This window comes from Nyctibius grandis, assembly GCF_013368605.1.
Source record: "Nyctibius grandis isolate bNycGra1 chromosome W unlocalized genomic scaffold, bNycGra1.pri SUPER_W_unloc_2, whole genome shotgun sequence".
Lineage (NCBI taxonomy): Eukaryota > Metazoa > Chordata > Aves > Nyctibiiformes > Nyctibiidae > Nyctibius > Nyctibius grandis.
This window is the reverse complement of record NW_027167473.1, coordinates 6,766,811-6,778,458: the sequence shown is the minus strand read 5'-3', so window position 1 is coordinate 6,778,458 and position 11,648 is coordinate 6,766,811. Positions and strand designations below refer to the sequence as shown.

Here is an 11,648-nt window from a genome sequence, read left to right as displayed (position 1 = left end):
GGCCTTCGCCGCCGCCTGAACTACAGTTCCCAGCATGCACCGCGGCAAGGGGCCCTGCGGGAGAGGCCCCCCGCCTCCTGCCCGCGGAGGTGCCCGACCAATTTGCGTCCCGGGGGGGGGCTCTCGGTGGGCGCTGAGACCCTCGCGGGGCGGCGGAATGAGCCAAACTCGCCTGTGGAGCAACGGAGCGGCGGCAGCGGCTCCGGGGCCGCGTCTGTGGGGTCAGGCGGCCGCCGGGCAGCTCTCGCTGCGGCCGCCGCTGCGTGTGCGCAGCCCATTGGCGGGCCGGGCCGGGGGGGCGGAATTGGCTTTGTCTAATTAAGGTTTTAATTAAAACACATGGCACGAAGCTGCCTGTTCTGTGCGCGCGGGAGCTGCCCGCTGCGGTGTGACGCGTCCCTGACCAGCGCCAGGGCTGCTGCGGTTCCCCCGGAGCAGCCTTTCGTACCACGCTATTCTTTAAAGTAGCTTTTTTTAGACAAAAAATAGACAACATATTTTTGTAAAAAACAGATTTTCTCCTTTGTGTACAAATCTGCTTGCCTATTTATGGGCCTGTAAACCTTTTCAGGGCTAGATAAATCCTGCTTTTCAGTGTCTGACCGCTGCCATTTCCCATGGCTGATATTTATACAACTGGGAAATGATCATCACAAAACTACTGATTAAAATATGTAACACGTAAGGTACCCATTGTCTGATTACATTTCTCTCCCAGAAAGTTGTGCCTTTCAGGTAAAAAAAAAAAAAAAAGCCAGATTCTCCTTTACACCTGAAGTAATCGTACTGGGATTAAATCTAAACACCTCATTGAATATATCACTAATTTACACTAGCGTAGCAGAACTGAGTTTAGACCAGTAACTCATAGGCAATTATAAATAATCTGACAATTAAATCCTTGTTAAATTTACTTTGCCGTTGGAATGAAATCTTTATGTTATTTCTTGTGGTTATAGATGTACCTTTCACTTTAGCTATTAAAATAGTTCGTTATATTAATGCAGACTATCATATTTGTCTTAATATAAAAAAAAAACCCACAACAAACCAGCTTTTGTTCCAAAAACTGTGTACCACACCCGAATTCCCGCTAAAGTAGAATAGATTTAAGCCTTACTTTGCATCTAATTATATGTTCACATTTAACAGTAAATATTTGACACTTTTCTATTGTGCAGTTCTTCTAAGCAAGCTCACACCCTTGTTTGCCGGGTTGTTTTATCCTGGTTGTGATGTTCACTGTGGTTCGGGTTGGTTAACAGTATCTCCTCCAGTGAACTGTTTCAGACCGTTTTCCTGGTTCCAGCTGACCGGTGCAGTGCTCCTGATCTCTGAGGATTATTTGTAGGTAGTGCTTTAATTCTCAAACCAGGCAGAAAATTATTCTTGGCTGTTGGGAAGTAGGAATATGTTAATTCTGGGGTTGAAAGACAAGCCATTTAGCAGGGAAACGGCAGTATCTTAGAGAAAGTAAATGACAAAGGCTGAGAACAGCTCCTTGCATTAATTCCTCGTGGGGAGAAGGAAAGGGGCAGTTCAGATGATAAAAATCTAATTTTGTAACCAGCAGCAGGAGAAAGCAGAGCTGGTGCACAGAGGATTTAGAAAAGCAAGCAGGCAGCTTGTGTTGAGGCCTGGTCGGATTGAAGCTGCTTAGTTTTTTGTTCACAAAGATGTGACATTCGTTTGTCCCAGGCACAAACCCACACTTAATTCTGTGCCCTCAGTGTCTGTGCTGGTATCTTGGCCTGTCCATTTGCTGGTGATCAGAGTTCCAAAGCTCAGAAAACACTTTTATTCACCCATTGTTCGTGGTGAGTCGAGGGAAGCATATTAGGGACGTGCTTTTCTTCCTTTTCCACAGATGCCAGGAATCACCCACACTTCTGTTGGTGGCTTTGTTATTTTACCATCTGGATGATTTAGACTATTAAAGGTTACACGTGTTTTGAAATCTTCCCATCCTCTGGATGTTTGACTTCAATATTTGTACAGTAGATCTTTTGGAGCTCTACAGCTCGAAAATTATGCTAATTTTTCCGTACACAGACAAATGTAGCTCTTGACATTCTGACTGATTTGCCAGGCCTTTGCAAACATCCAGGCGTTAGTGCCTCCTGGATGTGTAATATTTGAATTGCAGCTCTTCGTTTTCAAAGAGATTGGTCATGGGCAAATAACCAGCGCCTTGCACCTGAGCTGAAAGCTGCAGGTCAACAGACGAGGCCGCCCAAGGCCGTCTGCAGCCCCCAGAGCGCAGCACGGGAGGAACCCCGTACCCGCCTGTCCCGTGAGCCCTTCTGTGCCACACGCGGGGACTCTTCTGGTCCCGCTGCCGTAGCCCGAGGGGCTGTGAGAGCAGCCAGCGGCGCACACAGCGCTGTCCAGGGGCAGGGGATGCCCCGACACCCACCCCCTGCTCGCTTCGGGACCCTTCCAGTGCCCACAGCACCAAGCTGCCCGTGTGAGCGGTGGCACCTGAGCGCAGGGGGGATGCAGCCTCCTTGCTCCGAGGCCTCCTCGGCCAGCCTCAGCCTCAAATTTATCTGCCCTTTATCTCAATAAAAGTCCTTTCTTTGCTTCAAGGGTAGGTGTTAGCTGGACAGCAAGGGTTTATGATTTAAAACATCTCAGCAAGGATTCCTGTGTAAAAGCCTCTGAGACCTCCTGTCTCCTCTCCTCTCCTCTCCTCTCCTCTCCTCTCCTCTCCTCTCCGCAGGTTATGGCAGACGGCACTTTCCTGCGTGGCTTTTGTCTTGTGTAACTTCTCTCATTAATCTTCTTATCTGTCTTGGTCGCTGGCAAGCATCTATTCATAGGCACAGTTTTCAACCCGAATGTCACTTCGCATGGTTTTATTTCTAAATGTATGAGGCAAAATTTCTAGTCCGCTCTGCAGCCCGGTATCTGGGTAGTTGATCTCATTACAGCTGAGTAGATTTGGTTCAGGGAGTGGTTTATTTGTGAAAAGAATTTCTTTTTCTGGGGGAAAAGGGGAAGGAGAGGGAGGGATGAAACTATCTGAACATTCAGTTGAATTTAGCAAATAATATTCCCTTTTCCTTCCCCCAAGAAATAACTTGAAAAAATGTTTAGGCTTTTCCAAGTGAAAAAAAATAATTTTTAAAACTGCCCAAGAGTAAATGAGGGGAAGGTAAAAAGATTTACAAAGGCTTTTATGAGCATTTGGAAAGTGCTCGATGTTACATGAGCAGAGCACATCGTGTGTGGGAGCCACCTCTGCGGGGTGAGCCGTCCGGAGTGATGCCGGTGCGGCATCTGCTCACTGCAGAGCAGCTAACGGCTCTGCTCGCTTTGCTCACAGCAACGGTATGTAAATGCGATGGCCAAGTGGTATTTCGAGGCAGTAGCTCCTCCAGTTACAGCCTGATTGCATTCATCTGCATTTTAACTGGGAAAGTGACGGTCACTTAAACCAGGAAATATTGCTGTGCTCGACCTTCGGTATTAATCTGGCACGCGGAGCGACGGCAGCGCGAGCCGACGGCGGACGGGCCCGGGGAGAGCAGCCCTGGTAGCGCGGCGCATCCCCATCCCCGCCGTCACATTAGCACCATTGCATACAAAATAGCAGGATTTGAGAATACGAAATAAGCAAAGTGGATGAAGGCTTCTGCCAAATCACGTTAGGGGACATGGCTGTGAAGGACACAACGCTCAGATCATTGCGCTGATAGTCACGTGGCTGCTCCAAATACATTTTTCCATTCAAAGCAGAAACCAGGGGGTCAGAGAAGAAATCTGTCGTGCCTCCAGTTCACCTTCCAGCTGAACCTGGGGCATGCCAACGCCTCGCTGTACCAGGGCTTTTCAAAGCACCCCACAGCAGTGGAGGAGAGCATGGTGCCCAGCACGCGGCTCCGCTCTCCCTGGGCTGGCATCGGTCATCCCGGGCGGTGGTTCGGTGCAGACAGGGATCTCTGCACGTGCCAGGTCTGCCAGGGCTCGGTCACCCTGCTCGGTGGCCGTCCCCTGCGCCGGGGAGGGCATTGCCGGAGCCCCCGGGCCGTGCCCTCAGAGGGACCTTCTGGCCCCCAGGGAGGAAAGCTATGAAGGAAATCTCATTAAACCAGCTTTTGCACAGTCACTGTTGAGGAGAACATACGCTTTTTCTCAGCGGGATGCAGTGCTCAGGGAGGAGCTGAGGTGCTCCTTCCTCGTGCTCCTTCTGCGTCCCCCTCTGCCCGCGGTGCCCAGCCTGTGTGTGCAGCCGGGGCTGTGGGGCAGGGACGCTCGTGCCCGCTGTGTTTGCCGAGTTCTGTACTGATTTCTCTTTCCACTCCACCCCCCACCCCTCGTCCTGGGCGCCCAGGCAGGTAACCTTTTAGTAATAATCTGAAATTCAAATACAAAGAATCAACTCCTGAACTGCCCTAATATTTGAGATAGGTTTTAAAATAAAATATGTTTTTCTGTGTCCCATTATTGGCCTGGCAGCAGCGTGTGCGCTGGGTGTACCGAGAAAGGTGATATTAACAGAATGAAAAGGTCAGAGCTATGTATAAATCCTTTTGAAACTGAACAGACCTGCCGTGCTGAATTCCCCACAGACACACAGAGGTTAAGAACTGAGAACATTCGGGCCTTTGGAGGGTCAAGCTGTGCATCTCTAAGTGCCCTCCAGCAATAAACCCCCAGACAAGTCCAGCAGTGACGGTGCTCAGCCGGGTTCAACTGCTGCTGCAGCCAGCTCTGCAGGAGGGCGGCTGGCCCGGCCACGGCCGAATCCCCCTGGGCAAGCCACGGCCAGCCCTGCAAGCACCGGGTACCCGCGGCACCACGCACGGGCATCACGCCCAATGACCCCGCAGAGACAAGAGGCAGATGGACACGGGAGTCGTTGGCGGGGCCATGCACTGGACAACACGTGCAGCCGTTTAATTAGTGACATTTCTCGCTGAGCTTAGGGGTAGAGCGAGGAGCACAGCCCCCAAGTGTATGGTTATCCTGGGGGCGGGGGGACCATGAAGGATTGGGGCTGCTGATGCCCCTGTGCCATGCTGGGCTGAACAGCGGGTGCCAGTCATTCCCTCCTCATATCACCAGGGCTTTAGTAACCTCCGGCGTATCTGCTGTGGCCATCCTTACTCTGCTGGTGAGCCGTACCCTGGTTTGTCCTTCCCCGTGCCTGTCCCGGGTCTGCTCTGCCTGTTGAGGTGCTGGTGGGGAATTGGAGATGCGTAAGCTGTGCGCAGTGCAGGTGTTCATGGATTTATTCAGTGCTATAACTGGGTTTTCTCTTTGTTTTTGTATTGCTGTCTGAGAGCTGGGTGGGCTCAGGAACCATTTACCTGGAGGAGAAGTTACGCTTCTCTGCCGCACCCAAGCATGTGTAAACTCTGACACAGGAATGCATCTAGAGATCACTGGGCAGTTCAAGAGCCACTATCCCTCAAACCTCTCAAGAGGTTACTAGGAGACTTACATCCATCTTCCAGTTAAAACTGGACGGAGCTACTGCCAACGGCTGTGCCAGAAGGAGCTCCCTGAGCTTGGGAAGGGGGCTGTGACCGCGGAGCGACTTCACACCGTGCCCAACAGCCTTCCCATGACCTGGCAGTGACCGTTAGTGTTTTGCCTGTTGGCAGCACCAACAATGACGTAAGTTACTGGTTCACAGCATCCCTTGCGGGTGGCAAGACGGTGAAAAGGAAAAATAACCAAAAGTATTAATAATGGCTGTGAAAATTTAACTTTTATTATCTGTTCACTGTATACAAAACACCATTCTGCATAGTGAGAACTCATTTGTTGTACAGTTGACAGTGCACATCAACAAACAAGTGTTCCAGAGGTATACACGTGATGGGAAGGGCAGTGATGGCCGGTGTACATCACACACGAAGGTCCTGCGACGCCCGCTGTACGCTGTGGGATGGAGCAGTACCTCATAACCACGCGACAGGCCAGGAATATAAATGGGATAACAAGCATTTACCAACGACCCAAATTAAGAATGAGGAAGGAGAGAGAAGGCAGAACGAATGTATCCGACACACAATTTCCAGAGTGATCAGGAAGTTTTACAGAGGTGGCTGAGAAGGATCCATATTTTTTCAAACACTTCCATTTTTAAAACTGTTAAAATTTCATGATAAATAACAGAATCTCACAAATCTTTAGGGGCAAAATGCTCCACATTTATTTACATATGAAATGCGTTTAATACAGTTGTAATGGACATAGTGTATAGTAACATCTGACAGCAGCAAGACTTTTAAGGAACCAAACAATTACTACTGGATATCATGCAGCTATCTATATATACACAATTTGTTTTAAAAAAAAGTACAAAATTTGTTTTAGGGATACATACAAGGTATAAAATGCAAAAACAAACCAAAAATATAACTCTCACAGAGAACCATATACGAAAGGGACAGTCTGGTACCTTTTAGTACTGGGTGAACGTGTAACTAGTGGTGTCAGACCCCCGGCCGACGCGGTGGGACCGGCTTCAAAGACCCCGGTGATGCCCACGCGGGCTGGTGGGCAGCTCCTCGGCGGCTGCGGCTGGGTGTGACACGGAGCACCAGGACATTTGGCATTAGCGTGCAGAGCTGGGAAACACCAACCCCTGCAGCCAGGGTTAACTATTCTCTTTCGATAACCAGAATAAAGGAAAATACATAGTGCTGTGTACTCGCTTCTATATAATGTTTAATAAATTACATGACAAAAAACATCATAATTATAAACCTATTCCTCTAATTACATCTTATTTGCTAAGTCCAGAGCAGCCCAGCCCTTTTGTAACAACTGGAGCTTTGATCACGAGCACCTGATGGCCTACAAAGTCACTTCATGATACGTACAGTTGTGCAATTGTACTTGTCAAAAGTACTTTATCACTCTAGGGGCTTGGCACCTGTTCTGGTGTTGCCACCTAAAACCAGCACTGCATTTTACACATGCAGTGGTACTTTTTCTTTTTTTTTTTTTAATACATATTTTTAAGAGAAAGTTTAAAAGCTTCCTTAGACATTTAGAAGCACAAGTTCTTAGAATTTAAGACTCTCCCCTTAGCTTCCTTCCTCTCCCACTCCCCTCCAAGCACTGCCTTCTGGTGCACTTCTCTTAGCTAAACTTTCTTTCAGAAGCATTCAAATACGAAACAGTTTAAGAGAACCTAAGGAACTGCCCCAGCATTCAGAACTCTGTTTTAAAGAAACTTACCAGAAAAAAACAGAAACAAAACAGAAAAAAACAATTTTTCCACTAGATACCCATACAAACACATAACAAAGAGTATAAAAGTTATTAGTTTAAATATATACAAACTCTGTTCAACTCAAATACTGCTTCAATGGTTTTGAGGGTATAGACAATGAGGTGAAGGGGACACTTTTATGCAGAATATATTGCAACAGCCTGAACAGTACTGTTAACACTATTATCCCTTGAACTTTCCGTAGCAAAAATGTCATTAGTATTCCAATGTGGAGAGAGGTTTCTGTGTCCCAAACAACCTGATCACTTTTCAGCTGAACTCATTCTTTTTGACTTGATGAAGGCCATGCCGTGTGTTCGCATGTGAGTGTTTAAGGCCGCTTCAGTTTCAAAAGTCTTTGCACACACTTTGCATCTTCTGTCCGATGCCGCGCTGTCGGACGACTCGTCCTCGTGGTTGGGTTTATTTTCTTGCTGACTATCCTCCCCAGAGCCGTTCTGTTTGGATACGGGCTGCGGCTCCTTCAGCTTATGTACAATGAAGAGATGTCTGGAGAGGGACACGTGAGATGTGTAGCAGAGCCCGCACTCCCTGCACTGGTAGGAAGAGCCGTCAGATTTATGCTGAGGAATGTGTTCGTGGAACTGGAGAAGATTTTCTGTCGTAAAGCCGCAAACAGCACACTTGTGAACTTTAAAAACATTGATCTTTAGCTTCTTCAATGGCTGAGTGATTGCACCTCGTGGAGGCCTGAACTCCAGTACAGCTTCTTCCAATTTACGCTTTGGACTAGGAACCTAGAAAAAGCCACAAATGGTGTATCATGTAAGCATAAACACGCAGGTCTTGTCATAACCATGTGTGACTTGCCAACTTGAAAAACTTCCCCTTGGCAGATCCCAGCACAACTCTGATAACACAGAATTTGAAATAATACAAGCAAATATGTTGTACATGTTGGAAAACTAGAGGTTTTCTTTACTATAAATTGCACATCGATTTTTTTTTTTGTCAGCTCTGACAGAGCTGCAGTATCTAATACACTATAAACAGGGGACCTACAGCGATCATTGTCCCACTGCCTGAGCCCTTCAGGGCTGACCAGAAGTCACAGCACATTGTTAAGGGCATTGTCCAAAGCCCTCTCAAACACTGACAGGCACGGGGCATCGGCCACCTCCCCAGGAAGCCTGTGCCAGGGTTGGCCACCCTCTCGGTAAAGAAATGCTTCCTCATGTCCAGGCTGAGCCTCCCCTGGCGCAGCTTTGAGCCATTCCCAGGCGTCCTGTCCCTGGATCCCCGGGAGAAGAGCTCAGCACCTCCCTCTCCACGTCCCCTCCTCAGGAAGCTGCAGAGAGCCCTGAGGTCACCCCTCAGCCTCCCCTCAAGGACATGCCTTCCAGCCCTTCACAGCTTGGTTGCCCTCCTCTGGACGCGTTCAAGGACCTTCACATCCTCCTTAAAGGGTGGGGCCCAGAGTCACACACAGCACTCATGGTGAGGCCGCACCAACGCCAAGTACAGCCGGGGATCCCGCTGTATTTCAACCATCAGATTTAAAGCAGTTTCATGGTAACATCTGTATCAAGCTCACGGCTGGATATTTGGAAGAAGGTCCCATTGCTTCTACATAACCTGTAGTTTTTCTGTGGCTATGAGAGGACTCGGTTGCAGAGGTTTTGAAAGGTGCTCTTAAACTGCTAAGGGGTGAGCTATATTCTCCATCATTCAGTGATCAAACCAAACAGAAAGTCTTTCCAAAAACATGTTGTAGTTCAAGCATGACAGAATTCGTTGCAGGAACCTTTGAGACATTTTTTGGGCTCTAATTCACAGAAGATCAGACATTTATGGGATCAAAATACCTGCATCTATTTAAAGATCCTGAATGTTCACCCACAAAAAATTCACTCTCTCTGACTGAACAACTCTAAGTGATTACCTTTGTGTCTTCTTTTACTTCCCTTTCTTCCATATTGGTTGATTCGGTCATTTCTTTCACATCAGGGTCTTTAATGCCATGCATCAGCTGAATATGTTTTTCCAACATCAACCGCTTGGTAAAAGTACGTCTTGAATCTGGGCAGTGCCTACATAAACACAAAGTGGACATGCAGAGATCCAAACGTCACGCTTCACAAGTCGTAGTACACTGAAGGATACAAACAGGACTAGTAAATAAATCCAGACTAGAGTACGATCTATTGAAGATAGCGATAATGTTTTTCCAATCAATTGCATGAGTAAGTATTACAAGAAAATGAGCATAGTTACAAAATAAAACTAGAAATGTTTGAGCAATTTATATTCAGAGCAAATGAGAAGTTCTCTGAAGAGAATATCAAAAACGGTACAAAGTGTGAGTCAGAATAAAACCTGGGAGCATCTGAGTTTGTTTCTTGGACCTCTGCTAACATCACCAAACTGTACAATCTGTTAGACACCTTCCCAAGTTCTCAAGTTAAATTTAATAGGGAAAGCAATCAGCTTCCATGTAGGATGAATGTTGGCTCCAAACGACACTTAATGCTGCATTCAAATACAAATACTTTATCTCCTTGGAACCAGTCATTCCTCCTCAGCTCCCTTCCCAACCTCAAACTAACCAGCAGAACAAACTTGTCTTTCACAATCTGCATCACTTCTAAACCTCTTTTTAACTTTTTAAATGCTGTTTCATTTAACTTTATTGAAAAAAAAAAAAGTGCTGTAGGCCACAAGAAGCTTTCTGCTGAAAGGGTGTGCAAAGACCAGACACTTGCTGCCTGTCATATACCCAGAGAGACAGTGTCTAGGCTCGCCAGCTCATGCAGGCTGAAGTACAAATTAAGGGTACATTAGAAACGATCTGATGGACGGGCTGTGTCAGGCACCTGCGGTGCAGGCAGACAGGGCGCCACACAGCCTCTGGTGAACGCTGTGCTGTGCACGGCAGCCTCCAGTTCCCACCCCACGGGGCCTTGGGCTTTCCATAGCAAAGCACAGCCTGAACAGTTTGGCCTGTCTATGTATCTAAACACCTGATTCATTTGAATGAATGGGATACTGGCTTCTATGCAATCAAGAGAAGAAATTAAACCAGCAGTGTTGTTTGTTGGTTTATACTCTGTTCCTAAATAAATAAAAAGTAGAACTTACGAGCATGTATAAACCTTGCGAATGCCTTTGTGCTTGATACGATTGTGACGACATAAACTATGGGATGAACTGAAAGACTTGTCACATTGTCGACACGGATGTTTCTTCATTTGCTTTAAAAAAAAAAAGAAAAATACATTAATTAAAAAAGCTCAGTGAAAGTAGCGCATGTATCAAACCTGTTAATAACAGGAAAGAAACATCACTTACCAGTGGCTGGTACTGGGTCTTCGAGTACACACCACTCCCACAGCAAGGCTGCAGAGGTCAGAGGACCCAGACCTCTCTCCAGCATGAGTTACACACACACCTACCACCAGCTGGAAACTGGTGTCACAGACCGTGCGTGAAGAGAATTTCTTCCACCAAAGGGGCAAGGAAGATCAGTGGGTTATTTCTGGGTCAGCAAAGGCAGTACGGTGAGAGACTCGCTTTCACCATAAAGTACCCTTTCCCTTCCCATCACCAAGCTACGTCTGCAGTTGCTGACTGAGAGAGCTCATCAGTCACCTACACGGAGGGGTGAAGAGCACATAAGGACCAAGGTGGAACGTCACGGACACTGACACACTAACAGGGCTCAGAAGAGTCATGAAGAAATGAGAGGCTGTCCGATGCCAACTTGAGGGCCATCTATGTGGGGAACTCTGTGGGTCTTCTATTACAGTTTGTTAAGTGGAAGGAGAAGGAAAAGGAAGGAAGCTGAAGAGGACGGAGTGGTCTCCATCTATGTCACTCCAGCTGAACATGGCCACGGGAGCTCTAGTATCTGAAGAAATAACATCTCCAAAACTGTGGAGTATACGAGCCCCAAGGATGAATGACACGGTCCTGTCCCTTAAATTCCATCAGTCCTAGAACTCAGTTCAAATGGCACGTCCTACCAACCGGAGCAGCTGCAGCAAGGAAACGCAAACACTGCCCATCCGAGTTCCTGCTTCCTTTCACAGGTAACTGGATTGTTCATATCTGTAATTTCTGCTGTTTTGGCAGTAACAAGGAAATCAAAACAACATCTTGGAAATTAAATCCAAACACTGACCAAACAAATCTAATTGAAGACCTTTCCAGATTACTTTTCCAGTTTACTTTTCAAAAATCCAGTCAGGGCCAGGATCCCACACTTATCATTCAGTATAATGATTCCTGCCAGAATCAAGGTGTCCTGGGTCTGAAGAAGAAATGGATTTTATTGGGGCCTCCCAAAAGAAATCCAGATCATACAGACCCAGGTTTCAAGTGTTCCAGTCTGAGGGAGGGCTCATGCCCGCTAGTCAGATGCAAGTGAAGGAATGGACAGTTTCATACAACCAGT

The 11,648-nt window shown here is 47.2% G+C and overlaps 1 protein-coding gene across 12 annotated transcripts in view; it reads right to left on the bottom strand.

The window, feature by feature from the left end:
* Positions 1-6,142: 6,142 nt before the first annotated feature.
* Positions 6,143-11,648, bottom strand: part of ZNF532 (zinc finger protein 532) — a 36,050-nt gene continuing 30,544 nt past the window's right edge. For all 12 annotated transcript variants that reach the window (XM_068424403.1, XM_068424409.1, XM_068424402.1 and 9 more), the window contains 3 exons: positions 10,334-10,446; positions 9,138-9,285; positions 6,143-7,992 (listed from right to left, as the gene is read on the bottom strand). In XM_068424403.1, coding sequence (XP_068280504.1) covers positions 7,498-7,992; positions 9,138-9,285; positions 10,334-10,446 — 756 coding nt within the window. In that variant the 3' untranslated portion in view covers positions 6,143-7,497. The remainder of the gene's footprint in view (positions 7,993-9,137; positions 9,286-10,333; positions 10,447-11,648) is intronic.